The sequence below is a fragment of the Mustela nivalis genome, assembly GCF_964662115.1.
Source record: "Mustela nivalis genome assembly, chromosome: 7".
Classification (NCBI taxonomy): domain Eukaryota; kingdom Metazoa; phylum Chordata; class Mammalia; order Carnivora; family Mustelidae; genus Mustela; species Mustela nivalis.
This window is the reverse complement of record NC_139026.1, coordinates 108,232,619-108,251,125: the sequence shown is the minus strand read 5'-3', so window position 1 is coordinate 108,251,125 and position 18,507 is coordinate 108,232,619. Positions and strand designations below refer to the sequence as shown.

Here is an 18,507-nt window from a genome sequence, read left to right as displayed (position 1 = left end):
GACTCACTCCTGGTAACTTTATTTTAAAAAATAGAGAAAAATGCAACCACTTGCCTAAACAGAATTTGAAGGTATAACTTTCTCCTGCTCTCTTCCTGCCCGATGAAGGGAGAAAATAAGGACGTCAAATAACCTGTCAATCAAAGTTTATTGCTTACTCACTTTGTAGCACAAGGCTTATGTTTCAGAGCCTAATAAGTAAACTACAATCTTTTCTTTTTAACTTCTAGGGACAAGGGGACCAAGAGGAAGAGGTCACTAAGCCTCAATCTTGAGAATATGCTGGAGTCCACCCAACCCTGTGGACTGGGGACCTTACTCAGTTCCACCAATGCGAAGTCAGACAGCATCCTCAGGCTGTTTTTCAATTTCCTTGATAAATCCACAGGGTTTCTATGCCAGCAAGTAGAGCTACTAACTCAAAGCAGACTGAGTGAGCTCCGTCAGCCCCTCTGGGGCTGGGGGGGTATTGGCGCCACTCAAGAAAATGATGCTGTCACTACCAACTCAAAAGGCTACCTATCAGTGTGCCCCCGCCGGCCCCTGGAGTGCACACGCATGTGTGCACACACACACACACGCCAAGGGTATGCATGTGTACACTTCCTGCAGGGGCTGAGGTCAGGACAGGCTTCCCACAGCACATGGATGAATAGCAGGTCTGTCTTGCCAGCTGTGTGCTCTCTCCCACCCAAAGAAAGCAGGAGAGACTCAGACAGCAGAGCCTGGAGTAGCCCACGCAGTCGGTTAGCAGCAGCAGTGCGTGTGAAGGCCGGCGCTTGAAGGCAGCAAGATGGAATCAGAAACAGAAATCATCGACCTCCAAGTAAGTTCTCTCTGGGAGAGAGCATGAGAGGGTGGAGATGGGGAGCAGAGCGAACATCGAGGGAAGGAAGGATTGATATCTTGGTCATTTGATATTCTCCCCCTCAGCTCCCCCTCTCTTTCTTACTCACCCGCTTCTTCAAATGTCCCCTAAGCTTTATCTCTTTACTCTCTTTCCATTTCCCTGTCTGGTTCTTTGCTTGTTTAGAAATACGCGAGAAAGGGATTGTTTAAATCCCTCTTGGCCTCTGCTTCCTCTTGTCAGTCAAAGAGCTAATTAGATGCATGTTACCAGAAGATGATTTCAAGTTCAGCATAGCTCTTTCCTCCAAACCCCAGGACAGTAGAGACTTATTTGAGAGCTGTCGGGTGGTTCTCTAGAGACATGAAGAGATAGGGGTTTCAAAGTTAAGAAGAGAGGCAGCTGGCCAACTTTGCATTTTACAGGTTGGAAAAAGCCAGAACCACTCCTTGGCTCTCTCCACAAAGCTCTCCTGTGTAGGGCAGAGTGTCTCATTTGGCCGGGGGTGGGGGGAAAAGAGGAAGTCAGTGTCATGTGTTAGGAGGAGGCAGAGATGTATGTCCTTGTCTACCTGGGACAGGCTTGGAGGGCATCTGAGGTTACAATCTATCATTGTAGGGGAAGGGGTTGGGTTGTTCTGGTGAGAGGAGAGCCAGGACCCTGGAACAAGCATTCCCTGTCTGTCTAGTGGATGAAGTCAACCTTCTGTAGGGATCACAGATTGTATGGCGAAGTTTCATAGAGTTGGACGGTTACGGAGTGGAGAAGGGCTTCTGAGACCAAGGATTTTTGATCATGACATCTGTCCTTCAGGCAAAAGCTTCAACAACACCCTGGTGTGTGTGTCAGATGAAAAAGGAGTGCGTGGGGCGTATGGGTGGTTCAGTCGGTTAGGTGTCTGCCTTCGGCTTGGGTCATGATTTCAGGGTCCTGGGAGCGAGCCCCACATCTGGGCTCAGTGGGAAGCCTGCTTCTTCCTCTCCCACTTCCCCTGCTTGTGTTCCCTCTCTCTCTCTCTGTCTGTGTCAAATAAATAAACAAAATCTTAGAAAAAAAGAAGAAATGAAAAGAAAGAAAATAGAAAAGGAGTGTGTGTTGGGCAGGGTGTTGCGGGCCTGGCATTAGTCGAACCTCCACCCCCAGCCCCATCACCCCTGGTACACAGCCAGGGAAATCCTAGGATCAGCAGAAGTCCTGTTTCAAAGCTATTGGTCCAGTACAACCACAACACAGGTCCATTTTCCTTGATGGTCACACAGTCCCAAATGTGGTCCCGACTCAGGGTTTGCTGTCTTTCTGTCTTTCTGGTCTTTCAGGTCTGCTGTCTTCTGTCTTTCTCCTTCTAGTACATTCAGATCTCAGCTCAGATGTTTCTGCCTCAGGGAGACCTTCCCTTCACTCTCTGCAGAGGAACCCTCTTTCCAATTCGTCTTTATCATTTGTTTCATTTCTTCCATAGCACTGCTCACGATTTGAAGTTACAGTGTTTGATTACTTATCCAATCTAAGCAATCTCAGAACAGAAATGCCATTGGAAGAGGATCTCCTCTGGTTTTTTCCCATTGCTGTAGCCCTAGTGCCCAGGGCAATGCCTGGTACACAGTAGTTGCTCAGAAAATACGTGCATGTGGTTAACTTAAGGAAACCATAAGTTAGAGGGGATGAATAATAGGCAGAAGGTGACTCAGACCCTGACAGAGTCAGGCCTCAACCCAGGTCTTCTGATGCTAGGGTATATTTTGTTTTTTAAGATTTTATTTATTTATTTATTTGAGACCAAAAGAGAAAGCAGGGTGAGGGAGGTTGAGGGAGAGGGAGAAGCAGACTCCCCACTGAGTGGGGAGCCTGATGCCAGGCTCACTTTACAATCCCAAGATCATGACCTGAGCCAAAGACAGACACTTAACCAACTGAACCACCCAGGTGCCCCCCTCGATGTATTTTCTTTTTACTTCCTCTAGTTCTTGTCTCCGTTGGATCCTTAGTAGCTAAAGAAGCAGTATTGTTCATTTTCAGTCTCTGAAGAACAAGTTTTTTTATGCACTGATGAATTAAACAATCCTGAGTTATGGGCTAAGGACTCTACATTTGAAAGAATGGTTCAGAAAGAAAGAGGTAGGTGGAACTAAGGAGGAGAACATTACTGGCCAGGCCTTGATAAATGTCTTCATTTCTACCCGGTAACTGAAGTGTTAGGGTGCCCTTCTCTTCTTTATTAGAGTTATTCTCTCTTCTCCAATTATACTCTTTTATTCTAATATCTTGTTCACACCTGCCTTTGGTCATTTCTTTTTGTTGTTGGTCAGAAGATCATCCATGAGTTTCTGCATCTTCCTGACCAGCTCTCTGGAACTGATTAGGTCTTGGACCCTTCTCAGGAACAGTCATTGCCGTTCTGGGAAGAAGGCAAGTTTGGATTAAGGAGAGGCAGAAACACCTGTTCCCTAGTAGTATGATTTTACCCTCTCCTCACATAGCAGCTACCATAGGAAATCCAGAGGAAAGACATATATAAAGTCCCTAGAATATTATATACATAGTAAATATCAGTTCCTCTGTTTCTAAGGTTTTCCAGGGATGGTAAAGATACATGGACTGTAGCTAAGCCATTTCATCTACTCACCGGTATTTACTAATCAATGACCCTCTATTTCCCTCTGTGCTTGCTAGGTCTGGAAAAGTGTTCTTATTTTATGAGCCATTACGGTGGGATGAATTCTACATGAGCTAAATAGTATTACTCTGGTTTAAAGCCCCAAGACTAATTCTTAAACTTGCAAATGTATTATTTACCCCCAAGAAAAACAGCTAGAAAGTATGTGAATGATTTACTGTTTTCCACTCTAAACACCTCAAAACTCAAGTTCAAATAATGATGGCAGAGTATTTAAATTGGAGCAACTCTCTTTACCATATAAATATCCCTTATAATCCTGATCTTGAAGACATCATTTATATTATGTATATAGATTGATTCCTATTCCTCACTATCCCATTACCAAACCAAACCAAACCAAACCAAAGGGAGAACAAATATTTATTGAGCTTCAGCACTGTAAGAAGCACCAAATGAACCATGGTGCCTAACCTTAGAAAGCTTATAATTAAGTGGAAGAAATATACACAACTATAATATAGAGAAACTGTTCAAATAAAACAGTATTTCCCAAAAATGGGGTATAATACCACCAATGGGTAGTAAAGGAACTACCACTGGCTGATAATTTTTTATTGGAATGGCCATCTTTATAGTTATAGTGGGTGTTACAAAAAAGGGAACGGATCCATCAAACTTAATGATTTCAAAATTTTTATTGCTAACATGAAGCTAAAGTATTTTGGAGGAGGTGTTTCCAAATGGAAATTCCAGAAAACAGTTTGATGGTGTATGTCAAGACACTTAAAGATGACCCAGAATGGGGTGTCTGGCTGGCTCAGTTGGTAGAGCATGTGGCTCTTGATCTTGGGGTTGTGAGTTTGAGCCCCAAGTTGGGTGAAGAGATTACTTTAAAAAATGAAATCTTTAAAAAAGAAAAATGACCCAGTAATTCCACTTCTAGAATGGGCCTAATAGTCAGACATGTGTTCAGATATGTAAGGATGTTCACTGAAATATTGTTTATAATAAAAAGGAGTATCCAACAATGAGGGGATGATTAAATACATTTTGGTACATCTGTAAGTTGATATCATGAAACAATTTTTTCCAGTGTTTGGGAATTATATTTAAGAGTACCAAAATGCTAATCATATGTAAATCAAAAAAGTAGGTTACAGAAGTATATAAACATTTTATCCCAATTCCTTTAAAAATCATATAGAGTAAATATGTGCACGAAAACTATTCACAAGAAATACAACAAAATGTTAATACTGGTTATTTAGGGGTTATGAATGACTTACTTTCTACCTTTACTTTACTTTTATTTTTACTTTTTATTTCCTTTGCACATTTTCACCAATGCATATATTTAGAATAGGAAAAAAAACCCTGTAGTTTAAAAAAGAAAATTAGAGAAGCAGATGTGCCTATATGCAAATCCGTGAATATGAGCATAATATACACACATATATATTTATTCCCAACTCTGATTACCATAGAAAATAAACAGCTGACTAGTCTTCTATGTAAGTAGGCATCTCCTTGTATGTAAGTGGCCAGCCCTCATTTTAAAAGTTTTATATAGTATCTCCACTCTTGTGTTTTATGTCTCAGTATGCTTCAAGAACAGACTTTAAGAATCTGAAATCCCAGGACAAACCTGCAGACCACTGAGTTTCTACGCAGTCCCTTCAGAGGGACACAAAGAGGAGGGGGTGAAGTGGTTGTATCCTGATTTAATTAGATCTTATACTTAACAACTGCAGTAACTTGTCCTTCCATCATTTAAAGAAAAATACAAAATCATTTGTCTTAAGTAGAGAGACAGATACAAAGATGATAGCTAGCTAGCTAGACAGATGACAGAAGGATTTAGGATGACTTCTTGGAAGAGGCAGTCATTGCTTAGACTGGGAAGGATGAGTAGGACTTTGACCAGTAGAAGATATTTCAGTGGTGAGAACAGTGACAACGAGGCCTGCAAGCAGAGCATCACAGGGTGTATTGGGGGAAGGATGAGTAGTCCCATTTGTCTAGGCTCTAAGGTGGATGGAGGGAAAACAGTGGAATTGTGATTATAAAGGTAGGTTGGAACCAGATCATGATGGACAGTGAAGGCCACGTTACTCTCCTCGAGGATGAGCTGACTGGTCACTGATGTTCTTTGCTCTGCAGAAGCACGAGCTCCCAGGTGGAGGTCCTAGAAAGGGGTGGGCAAGGAAAAAGAATGAGGCTATGCCTCCCAAGACCTAAGGTCCCTCCCAGAATTGACCTTCTTTCTATATGGGACTCAGAGGGGCCATTAGTCTGGTAGACCGAAGGTCTTATTTTATTGAGAGAAAATAGTCCAGAGTTGTGATGTTTAACTAGGTCTTAGAATCCTCACATATTATCTGCCCAAAGTCAGCCATGACACTGGGAAGAGTATCCAATGGACAACAAAATGCTCAATATATACTATATTTGTTGACTAATTCATAATTCAATTTGCCATGCACAATGAGAGGCTCTACCAAATACATGATGAAATCTAATCCTCTAATCTAGTCATCCAGTGGTCATTACTCCACCTTTACTGGAAGAAGAAATGAAGCTCAGAAAGGTCAAGTACAAGATCTCAGAGCAAGAAAGTGGCAGGGCAAGAGATCAAACCTGGTTTTTCCATTTGCTATACTCTAGCTATACTCTATACTCTAGCTAAGTGGTTCTCTTTTCTTTTCTTTTTTAATTTTTGAATCTTTATTTTTTTTTTAATTCAATTAGACGACATATTGTATATCATTAGTTTCAGATGTAGTGTTCAGTAATTCATAAGTTGCGTAAAATGCCCAGTGCTCATCCCATGCCATCCTTAACACCCATCACCCTCCCTGGTTTTCAAATGTTGCTGGAGCAGCAGTATACCATCACTTGGGAACTGGTTAGAAATGCAAATTCTCAGTTCCTCCTCCAGACCTACTAGATCAGAAACCCTGGGGACGGGGGTGCAGCAATCTGTATTTTAACCAGTCTCTTGGTAATTTTGATGCCCTCCAAAGTTTCAGAGCCGCTGCCCAGATACATTGCTGATTGCTGTGGGGGCTGCCATGGAGGCTCCAAGCCTGGGCCCCTTTCTCCCAGGCAATCGTAGATAAGCCAGGGAGTAGTGCTTGCATTCGCGCAGGACCTACAGCAAGGCAGGGACCGGGATCAGGCAGGGTTGCTGGCAAAGCAAGAGGCTCAGGCTGGATGGGATGCCAGGTGAGAGGAGCTACCTGTCACCATCTGAGAGCACAAAGGATCTAAGTCTCTTGTAATATGGGGCCACCGCCACCCTGTCATGGCTACGACTTGCCTGCCACATACCTGTGGGGTGGTGTGGGCGGGATCCAGCCTGGGGAAGAGTGTGTTAGACCAGCCTCGGGAGAGGAAGCATAAGGAAGGGCCCAGGTGAAGATGATGTCCTCACCCGGCCCTGCCTCACATGGAGGAAGAAGAGCAGCTGTGGGCAAGGATGGAACTTTCCCCCAAGGCACAGACACCTGGGGTGGAAGTGGGGAAGTACTCCCTCCCTGCAGGGGTGGAGCAGAGAGAGCTCAGGAATACAGGGCCTTGGGGATCAGAGGAAGCAGGGCAAGGGGGCAGCAGCCAGGTGGGAGCAAGTTGCATCCTGCAATCCAGAGTGTCTGGGCAAAAAGGCTCATCCGATTCCTAAAGCGGTGAGTCTCAGAGTTGGCAGTCCACCAGGCTCTGAGCCGAGGCATGGGAAAACGCTGGGCCTCTGCAGAGGTGAACTCTGTTTCCAAAGCCCCATTCAGGGAACTGGGACTGTTTAGTCCCAGGTGCAAGAATCTGGCCTTGGTCTTTGCGTGTGTGAGCCAACCCGGTCTCCCATGCACCAAGGCCAGCGACCCATCTTCTGCCTGGGTACCCATTTTCAGCACTCATCTGTAGACAGCTGGGCTGGTGTCACTAGCTGACCACGGCCTCCTCTCCCACCAGACTTCGGAGGCAGTTTCCTAGAAATGTGACCGCCCCTAGAAAGTGACCGCCAGGCGTTAGGATTCAAACAGGGCTCACCCCAAGGGAGAGCAGGGCAGGGCAGGGCGGGGCTGGCAGTGCGGGACCATTAGTGCCTCACCCTGCCCTGTCTCTGTCTCCCGGTTTTCACTGCCGTCTCTGTCATTTAGCACTCATCGCGTGCCTTGTGGCGAGCTGCCTTCGATGGGGTTTGGGTTGGGAGTGGGGAAGCTGCTCTTCTGCGAGGCCCGGGACTTGTTCTGGTTGCCACAGCAGAATCTCTGGAAACCAGACCCTGGGCTGCTCCCAGCAATCGCTGCAAAGCCAGTGCCCTCCCAGCCCCGTGGAACCTCTAAGCTGCAAGTCTCCGTGCTTTCAACGCCTCAGGGAGCAGGAATTGGACAGGAGCTCCAAATCCTCTCTCCAAGCAGAGATCTCTCCTCTCCATATAAATGGAAAACATAGACTGGTGGTTGTGGGAGGACCTGAAGAGGAGGCAGGGTGGGACGGAAGGGAACGAAGGAAGACCCCAGCCTCGGTTCCTGCCTAAAGAAAACCCAACCAGGTCTCAGAATAATGGCATGGATGTGGTAACAGCTGCTTGGATTCCGGGAGGAATGTATTATGCCCAATAAGGGGTCTGAGGCTCAGAGAAGTTAAATCATTTACACAAAGTCACACAGCTAGCAAGGAGATGCAGTTTCCAGTTCCTGCTCACTGTGGTTTCCAGTGGCATCCCGGACCCCAAGAGTTCAGTATGCCCTATGGGATCCCCATAGTAGTGGCCAGCAGGGAACTGCCACTGAGACTGTGAGATGGAGAGACAGAGAGAAGCAGAGAGATAGAGATACAGAGAGGAGGCCTGTTATTTTGTCTTCCATTCTCCACGTGATGTGCAGTACTTTTCCTCCTTCCCATTAGAAGTCAGCCTCCTCCCCTACCATCTGATGTGACCTACTTATCTACTCCCTTTAAAGGGAGGTACTCTGGAAAGCATCCCAGTCTAGGGCGGTTCTGTCTGCTTCTCAAAGAGACAAGCTGTCTCTTTAATAAGGGAAATCCAGAAGCTGTAAAATCGGGGGTGGGGGCAAGGTAGTGGGGAGGTTAGAGAAGGTTGGGGAGGAAGGGCAATGGCGGAACTGAGGAGAGCACACAGTGGTGTGGCATTGGCCATCACGACGAATTCACGCTCACGCTGTGACTAAGGGAAACAGGTTCTGGACCAGTCAAAGACTGGGATAAGACTGCAGATGCTGACGGCTGGAGAGAGTACACATGCAGAAGTAAAAATAAAACAAAATTCCAGCTTTTGCAGGTCTCCAACTTTCTGCCCCAAGTTCATTGAGCTATCTAATCTCGGAGCCTGTTTCCTTATCTGCAAAGTGGGAATAATAATTTCTACTGCAGAAAATGGATGAAAAGATGAAATTAGTGACCCTAGCCTCAGTTCCCGCCTAAAGAAAACTTAACCAGGTCTCAGAATAATGGCACGTATGTGGTAACAGCTGCTTGGATTCCAGGAGGTATGTATTATGCCCAATAAGGGGTCTGAGGCTCAGAGAAGTTAAATCACTTACACAAAGTCACACAGCTAGCAAGGAGCAGAGCAGAAGTTCACACTTGTGGCTGTCTAATTTAAGGGTGGACTCTTAAACACACCTCCCCTAGACTGTAGTGCCCAGCCTTAATGAGAAAGGATTTGACAAAACTCTTGTCCCCGGATCTTAAGCAAATCTGGAATGCTGAGTCAGATAGGGGCTGGAGGAATCAAACAATAATTGGGTTGTATAAAGCTATCATTTTCCGCTAATCTTGGCACCGAGGAGAGATTGTCTTGCAGCCTGAAAGTCTATAAACGTCTATCTGTCTCCTGCCACTGGCCCTCCAGTCTGGCCTCCCTCCAATCCATTCTCTTCACTGAAGCCACAGGGAACATTTTCCTGCTTCTATCAGTGGTTCCCAGCTGCCCTCAGGATTACATCCAAACTCAGTGTGGCCGGGGCCTATCTTGTCCTTAGTAGGCCCTAGGCTTGGGAGGCCCTGCTCCATTTTTTATCAGATGTATTAAAAATACAACCCTGTTGTTCACTAAATATGAATTTTTTAATATAAAGATTTTGAAAGGATTTTTAATGATTTGAATGTTGAAATGACTCACTTAAATGTTCAGTTTTCGCATACAGGTGCCGACTTCTTTTTCAGATCTCAGATATTTGGGGTGTTTGGAAAGCTCATGAATACTATACACATGGTGCCTAAGAGGTGAAGCAGTCCTTTGCTGCAGCCCCTGGCCCCTTTCCCCGCATGCCAGACTTCTGTAAATACTATTTCCTTGGCTTAGGATTGTCTTTCTACTTCCACAACTGTACCTGCTCATATCATTCCCCCTTTCCTCATTGCCTTGCAGTTTATTTACTTGACCTTAGTTCATACGGGTTTAAACTCTCAGTTGCCTTGTGTATAAAACAGTAATAGTGATACCTACTTCATAATGACTTTAAGAGGATAAAATCAATTAACACACAAAGCCTTGCTCTACAAAGTATGATTTATGCAATCACAGGGGAGCTGGTCACCAATCACAGAATCTCAGCACCATCACCCCCCCCCCCATGTACTAATCAGAATCCTCCAGGTAACAAGATCCCCAGGTAACTGGAATGCATATTTAAGTTTGGGTAGCACTGGACTACAGCATTGTTATTATTGTTATTGTTGAGCTTCTTAAAGGTCAGTTTTTTATAGTTGTCTCCAGTTTCCCTTTCGACCCTACTTCTAACCTCCAAACTCTAGTTCAGTGCTCTTCAAATGGAGCCCCTGCTCCAGCCTTGTGTCCTGGGAACTGGACCATGCCTGGCATTTCAGCCAAATGCTGAGGTTTTAGTCAAGATCTCTTTCTTACACTCAGGTGGCTTCCCTCCATCTACAGAGGGAGATAGCTAAGGAAATTGCAACAGGCTGTGTCATAAGGACTACCAAAAAAAGGCATAGAGGGGTGCTGTCAGGGGCAGCTGACCTAGGCTTGTTGGGGGGCGGGGCAAGGAAGGTGCTCTCCACTCTTAAGACCTGAAAGGGGAGTTGGCTGGTGCTCTCTTCAGTGGACTGGCTGCTCCTACAATGTAAAAAGGGCCTGGAAAGGCCCATAACTTGAGGGAATATCTGCAGCCCTTGCTGTTTGCTCCCCCAAGCAAACAAGGAAACCCATGGGGGTTTGAGTCTAGACACTACTTGGCGCCCTGGTATGACGCCCAGTCACTTAGAAAAAACTAACTACGGCTTCCACTTGCAAACTTGACCTTCAGTAGTTGTACAATTCTTTCTCTCTCAGAAACTTGGTTTTCCCCGTTCCAGAACTAGGATAATGGTACCCCCTCTACACAGCGGGGGAAGATTGTGAGGATTAGGAGAGAGAACAAAAGTCAAGTTGCAGGCACACAGTAGGGGCGGGATCAAGTGTCCCTTCTCGGTGATCTGAGTGGTGGCCCAGCGGATTTACTCAGGCTCGAGCTTCTGAAACCGTAAACACCTCCTAGTACTTGCAAATACCACCCTTCCCTCCGCTCCTCCAGCCGGGGCCGGAGACTGAGGTCCGCTGCAGGCGGGCGTGTTGTCTCCGTTCAGTCTCCCAGCAGCTGGAGGAAACGGGGTCAGTTAGGGTCGCAGGTGGGCAGGTTTGGGAGGGAAGAAAAGGCGCAGTGTTTGGGGGCAGCCCTCGGTGGAAGCTCGGAAAGCTCCAGAACAGAGCCCGAACAGTGTGGTCACCGCGAGCCTCGGGCAGCCGGCCTGCCCGTAAGAGGTGCTCCCACTGGCAGAGGCTGCCCAGGCAATGTGACTATTCCTTTCATAAGGAGACACCGCGTCCGTGAAGGGACCCCGGAGAGCGCCGTTCCCCAACACAGACTGGCAGCGGCGGGAGGTGGGGGGGAGGGAGCTGAAGAGGCCGCGCGGCCAGGTGTCCGCTGATTGGCCGCTGGGGAGGCTCGCGCCGCGCGGACCCCCACACCCCCCCAGCCTCCGGCGTGCAGCTCGCACGGCCGCAGGGTCGAAAGGGCGGGGCCGAGGGGCGGGGCGGGCTCGCGACCGCGACCGCAGGTCAGCTGACTCTCACCGCGCCCGCGGAGAAGGGGGAAGCCGGCTGAAAGGCTTGCTTCCCGCTCAGGTCCCGGGGCCTGCTGGGGTGGGGGTTGGCCTTGAGCTTTTGTTACGTGGCTGTCCCTCTTCCTTCCCCCGCAGAAGGTCGAGGGCCGACCTCACCCGCTGCTGAAGCAAAACAGGCCCCTGCCCACCCCGGCCTGGCCCAGCCTCTGGCTCGGATCCTGACAGTCCGGCGGCTTCGGGTCCTCTTCCTGCTTCTCCCCCTCTCCGAGGCACTTGCTGATCTCGGTGGGTGGAGCTGGGTCTGGACTATTTCGGTTCCTTCTTCGCCTGGAGTCCTGGGTTTCTTGCTGAGTTTCCCCTAGGCTTCCCTTATGTTATTAATAATAGCTACCATTTTCTGAGCACTTTATATCAAGCAGGCACTTTACATATTCATTTTTATATTCCAGAGCAACTTTGTAGTTATCATTAACCCCATTTACAGATGAAAAAACTTAAGTTCAGATGAGTTAATCTGCTGAATGTCACAGCTATCAAATAGTTCAGCGAGGATCCACTTCCCAGGCTGTGGAACTCCATCGCTGGTCACCGCTCCCCAACGCCCCCCACCCCTTCATGCTCCCCGGGCGTCCCCAACGCCCCCCACCCCTTCATGCTCCCCGGGCGAGGCCTTGCCAGGAGCGTGAAAAGACTAATAGTGGGCAGCTGAATTCTACCCTAAGGCCACATTGTCTTCCAGAACACTTTGGGGGGCCAGACTAGGAAATAACCTAGCTCTGGGGCAATATTAGAAAAGATTCCCCAAGAGCCTACTTCTTTAACATCGAGATCTAATCAAAGCTAGTGATCTGGAATTCTTTCCTGACTTCCGTGAGAGGCATCCTGGCTTGGGGCACATTCCTCCTCCCTTGCACATGCCTCTTCCTCTCCCCTTCATTCTGCCGAGAAAGAACAAGCCATTGCTTTTGTCCAAAGCATCTCCAACTGGAACTGACCTGTAAACTCAGCATAAACAGAACCAGTCTTGAAAGGTGAAAGTGAGGCACTAGGAGCAACTCTGTACAATCACCTTCAGTGCTCACAGTGCTTGAGAAGGACATCAATCTCCCAGTTCCTATCCTTCTTGTGCCCCCCAGAGCAGACCCATCTCATGTCCTCAGAACTACTCCCTGGCAGAGAGAGGGTAGGACTGTTTGAGAAGCAGCTTTGAAAGCCAGAGAGCATTTACACGTGGAAGACAAGGATTTTTGTTTTGATGAGAGATCAGTAAGTCAAGGACTGTTATTTAGTATTTTAAGATAGTACAAGCCAATTGTCGAATAATTTTACCTGGTAAACACAATTCCTTAAGAGAGAAGCCTGAAACCCATCTGGAGGACCTATCTCTGAAGATCCCTAGACACAGGACATGCAAATAATTTATGAAGATCACTTCTCTCCCCCATTTCCAAACTACAGCCCTCCATTCCTCTGCTACTGAAAGTGGAAAGAATGTGTAGCAGTGGAGCCAAGGGGGGGCGGGGGTATGATGTTTTTTTTTTTAATGTGAATAAACACAATAAAAACAGGTCATTTAAAAATAAGGAATACCATTAAAAAGGGAGGATGAGTTACTGACTGTAGTTGAGCACAGAAGGTTCTGGAGCCATGAAAAGGGAAGTCTGAGCAGCCAGCAGGGCTGTTTCTCTAGGGTGTATTGTGCTAGAAGAAACCCACTTTAACTTTTCTCAGGTCAGAAGCCCTGCTATCCATCCTTTCATAAAGCTTCAGTTTCCACATTTGGAAAATAAGGACTTTGGCTGTGAGGGTTCTTAAGCTGCCCCCAACTCTGGAAACTTCTGATTCTGCAACACCCAGATATTTTCATTAAATGATGCTCAACTCCTCCATCTCAATAACATGTTAATCATCTGACTAACTGCTCAGCTTTCCGGCTCTATGAGATCATCACTGCCAGTTCCAAGTGCATTTGGCTGCCAGAGAGCAAACATTCCATGTGTGAACTGGGGATACATATTGCTGTGATAATAGCTGGCAAATTTGAAGCATGCTGATTTAATCTGAAACAGCACTAAGCTTCAACACACAATTGGGGACCTGGGCCTGGTGCAAAGCCTCCTAATTTGCTTTTAGGTAACATCCGTCAGAATGCCTCAGGACTTTGAGAAGGTAAAACTTGCCTACCCATGATCCTCAAAAAAGTTACCCGGTCCACGCCCCACCTTCCATCAGGTAAGATTCATTACACCTGGACCAACATCAGCCTTGCCTATGAGGCTGGGGCCCCATGTGTTGTGTTCCACAGTTTGGACTGCCACCGTCCTTAGGAGGCACTTGCCGAGGAAATCTATGTATATCGCATGACTAAATACAGACATGGCAGATGGTCATGATCTCTCAGTAACAGTCCATACATAGTTTCCAGAAGGCATCAGTAGCTCCTTATAGGTACCTTGAAATTTCAAATCCATAGATGAGGCCATAGGTTAAGGTGGGGAACGGGATTTTTTTTCTTTCTCACAGTTAATTCTCACACAGTGATCTGTATGTCGTCGTTGAGGCATACCAAAGATGTAGAAACACAGAGAAGGTAGGAGAGGGGTGGGGAAAGGGGCCATTAACTGGATACCTTTAGCATAGGGGTTAAGAATACAGGCTCTGGAGCTGGACTGCTTGGGTTTGAATCCTGGGTCTTCTACTTCTTTGGGGTGCTGTCTAACCTAAGGCAAATTCCTTAAACTCTCTGTCCCTCAGGTTCTTACAGGACTATTAATTCACATAGAACACAAAGAACAATGTCTGCTCCATGCCAATGCTACATAAATGTGACATTATTGCAGCAAGTCCCATGTTTTGTTTGGGTTTTAAAAGCTTTTTGTTTTTTATTTATTTTTTATTTTTTTAAGATTATTTATTTATTTATCAGAGAGAGAGAGGAGCGAGAGTGAGCACAGGCAGACAGAGTGGCAGGTAGAGGCAGAGGGAGAAGCAGGCTCCCTGCCAAGCAAGGAGCCCGATGTGGGACTCGATCCCAGGACGCTGGGATCATGACCTGAGCCGAAGGCAGCTGCTTAACCAACTGAGCCACCCAGGCGTCTCTGTTTGGGTTTTTTAAAGATTTTATTTGTTTATTTGAGAGAGAGGGAGAGGGAGAAGTGGACTCCCTGCTGAGCAGAGAGCCCAACGTGGGGCTTGATCATAGAACTCTGGAATCATGACCTGAACTGAAGGCAGACACTTAACCAACTGAGCCACCCAGGCACCTGCAGCAGTCCCATGTTAATTGCCTTATTACTCAACATTAACACGAGTTCTTTTTGAAAAGGAGATTACCGAATTCTGCTCCACTAATTATAACAATGTTTGTGACCAGAGGAATATACGAGGAAGGAAATAAACAGATAAGTGGACCAAACCCTTGTTTCCTTACTAGTCCCTTCTGCATAAAGGGTTTCATACTGTACCTAATAGCTTCTTTTTTTGACACATTCATGTGAATTAGAAATCTCTCCATGTCAGAATATGGAGATTCGTCTCAGGACGGACATAGAATAGTTTATTTACACAGTCCTGTATATTTCTTGTGTATCTCATGTTTACTGTGTACGGTACAAGATGTGGGAGGAACCATAGGTGGTAAAGTAGCATAGAGCATAGTTTCTCCAAGAAGCTGGTGGGGAAACTGGGGACTTAGATGAAATAATCCCAGACCAGTACAAGAGGGTCTGTAATAAAATATTAAATGGAATTCAAACCCAAGTGTCAGTGCTTGCCACTTAATAGGAAATAACAATACATTGTATATAACAACAGAGCCTAGAGCCTGCCTCCTGGCAGCTTTGGCTGGGACAGAGAGGAAATTCACCCATTAGTTCTCAGTTCTTCCAGCCTCCTTGAAAAATGACTCAAGACAAGAAAGACAAGTCTACACTCCCTTAACAAGCCGCAACACAGCAGCGCAAGGGTGTCTCAGCTGGAGCTGGAATGCACCAGGCCTACGCATTCTCTTGCAACTCCTTGGGCCTGTGGGCAGCGCAAAGATTTGTTCTCACTTCCATTCTCAGGTAGAGAGAGGGTCACGTTGTTCTCTTGATTCCCAAGTGGTGTAGATAAGCTCTTTAAGGCACAGCGACTCTGCTCAAGAAACCCAAATGAGAACTTTTTTTTTTTTTTTTTTTTTTTAAGTAGGCTCCATGCCTGGTGTGGAACCCAGTGTGGGGCTTGAACTCATGACCCTGAGATCAAGACCTGAGCTGAGGAGTCAGACACTTAACTGACTGAGTTACGCAGGTGCCCCGAGAACTCCCTCTCTTGAGATCCTCAGTCCTTTTGTTTGACTCTGCTTCCTTGGGAAGAATTCACAGGGCTGTGAGAGCAGTTGCCCTATGGGACCTAGTTAGGGACATTCTGTACTTAGGTATTCATCAGCTTTAGCCAAGGCTGTATTTCTTTTACCCCACCCCTAAGCACTAATCACTACCTAAACCAGTAACACCTGGTTGCCACAGAGAATTAGATTGTGTCAAAGCCCACAGTTGATGGGTAGGAGAAGAATCAATGAAACAAGATGGGATTGGGAGGGAGACAAACCATAAGTGACTCTTAATCTCACAAAACAAACTGAGGGTTGCTGGGGGGAGGGGGTTTGGGAGAAGGGGGTGGGATTATGGACATTGGGGAGGGTATGTGCTTTGGTGAGTGCTGTGAAGTGTGTAAACCTGGTGATTCACAGACCTGTACCCCTGGGGATAAAAATATATGTTTATAAAAAATAAAAAATAAAAAAAAAAAAGAAAGAAAGAAAAATAAACAAACAAACAAACAAACAAACAAAAAGCCCACAGTTGATATTCTTTCTGCAAGGCCCTAGCCAGCATCATACTAAGACCTTGGTTGGGATAAACCTTTTCCCTCTATCCTTGACAACCTATACTTCCATGCTTGCCTTTCTGTCTATATTGATGGGAGAATCAATAGTCAATTAATAGAAAAATATCAGGCATTTACTATGTATTTAGCTCTGGACAAAGCATGGGATCGGGAAAACGCTGGCAAGGCGAGAGTTCAAAGAAAAGTGAGATGGGGTGCCTGGGTGGCTCAGTCCATTAAGAATACAACTCTTGAGGTGCCTGGCTGGCTCAGTGGGTTAGGTCCTCTGCCTTCGGCTCAGGTCATGATCCCAGGATCTTGGGATTGAGCCCCACATTGGGATCTCTGCTCAGCAGGGAGCCTGCTTCCTCCTTTCTCTCTCTTTGCCTGCCTCTCTGCCTACTTGTGATCTCTGTCTGTCAAATAAATAAATAAAATCTTAAAAAAAAAAAAAAAAGGATCCAACTCTTGATCTCAGCTCAGGTCTTAATCTCAGGGTCATGAGTTCAAGCTGTGCATTGACCTCCACACCAGGTGTGGAACCTACTAGAAAAAAAAAAAAAGAAAAGAAGAAGAAAAGAAAAGTGAGGCATGGCCTGGTTTGGGGGGCTTAAAACCCTGAATGCCACACAGTAGTTTCTGAAACAGTGAAGGGCGATAGCACAGATGCTAAGTGCTATCGAATTTGGCAGGGAAAATGGGAGGGCAGAGAAGCAACCCTGGAAGTGAACAGAGGGCCCAGTATTACTGTTGTTGGGGCACCTAGGTGGCTCAGTTGGTTAAGCGTCTGCCTTCAGCTCAGGTCATGATCTCATGGTTCTGAGATCGAGCCCCACAATGGGCTCCCACTCAGTGAGGAGTCTGCTTCTCCCTCTCCCTGCTACTCCCCTTGCTTGTGCTCTCTCTCTGTCAAATAAATAAATAAAATCTTACAAAAAAAAAAAAAAGGAAAAAGAGTCACTGTTGTCAGGGGCATCTAGTCTCACCTCCCAAATACTCCTGCCAGCTTCTTCTGGCAACCCTGGGGGGTCAGTTCAGTAATACAAGATGACCTGATGAGAAACAGATCAACATTTTGCTCATGGATTCACAGAAAGTCAATGTTTCCCTGATCATTTTGGAAGCAACAGGACTAGACTATGTTTTTCGTATAATATTTTATTTTCCAATAAAGAAAAGTAGAAAAACTAGAACAAGGAATATTTGGAAACTTCCTCTACATTCATCAATTTTGCTGTATATTTACTTGATCTCTTTCTACAGAGGCACCCTCCTCCCCACTAGAAAGGAAGTTGTAGACATCATCCCTAAAGCCGTCAGCATATATCTTCCAAGAAGTGTATTCTCCCACCTAATGTAATTAGAATGTAATTATCACTCAGGAGAAATTCCACATTTGTGTACCATTTATATTCACTTTTCCCAATTGCCACACAACAATACCCTCTAGAGCTCTTATACAATCAAGGATTAGTCATTGCATTGGGCGTCTTTAATTGGCAACAGCACTCTACTTCCTTTTTTTGTCCTCTCATCTTGACATTTTTAAAGAGTGCAGCTGAGTCGTTTTGTAGAATGACCTACATTTTTTTTCTTTTCAAATTTTTAATTTAAACTCTAATTAGTTAACATACCATGCAATATGGGTTTTGGGAGCAGAATTCAGTGATTCATCACTTACATGTAACATACAGTGCTCCTCACGATAAATGCCTCCTTAGCACCCATCACTCATCTAGCCTGTCCCCCATCCACCTCGCTCCATCAACCCTCAGTTTGTTCTCTGTCATTAGGAGTCTCTAATGCTTTGTTTCCCTCTCTTTTTTCTTCCCCCACTTTCCCATATGTTCATCTGTTTTGTTTCTTAAATTCCACATATAAGTGAAATCCTGGGTATTTGTCTTTCTCTGACTGACCTATTTCACTTAGCCGAATACCCTCTAGCTCCATCAAGGCGTTGCAAATGGCAAGATATCATTCATTTTGATGGCAGAGTAATATTCCATTGTATAGATATACCACATCTTCTTTATCCATTCATCAGTTGATGGACATTTGGGCTTTTTCCGTCATTTGGCTGTTGTTCATAAAG

The 18,507-nt window shown here is 45.8% G+C and overlaps 1 protein-coding gene across 3 annotated transcripts in view; it reads left to right on the top strand.

Moving 5' to 3' along the window:
- The first annotated feature begins 387 nt into the window (after window positions 1–387).
- NINJ2 (ninjurin 2) overlaps window positions 388–18,507 on the top strand; it is a 78,453-nt gene continuing 60,333 nt past the window's right edge. The window contains exons 1-2 of one of the 3 annotated variants that reach the window (XM_082738138.1): window positions 10,752–11,607; window positions 13,680–13,778. Coding sequence is in view for 1 of the 3 variants with exons in the window: in XM_082738136.1 (XP_082594262.1) it covers window positions 794–826 (33 nt within the window). In the remaining 2 variants the exon portion in view is untranslated. Of the gene's footprint in view, window positions 827–10,751; window positions 11,608–13,628; window positions 13,779–18,507 lie in introns of those variants that run through there. The other 2 variants (XM_082738136.1, XM_082738137.1) reach the window with 2 other exon arrangements.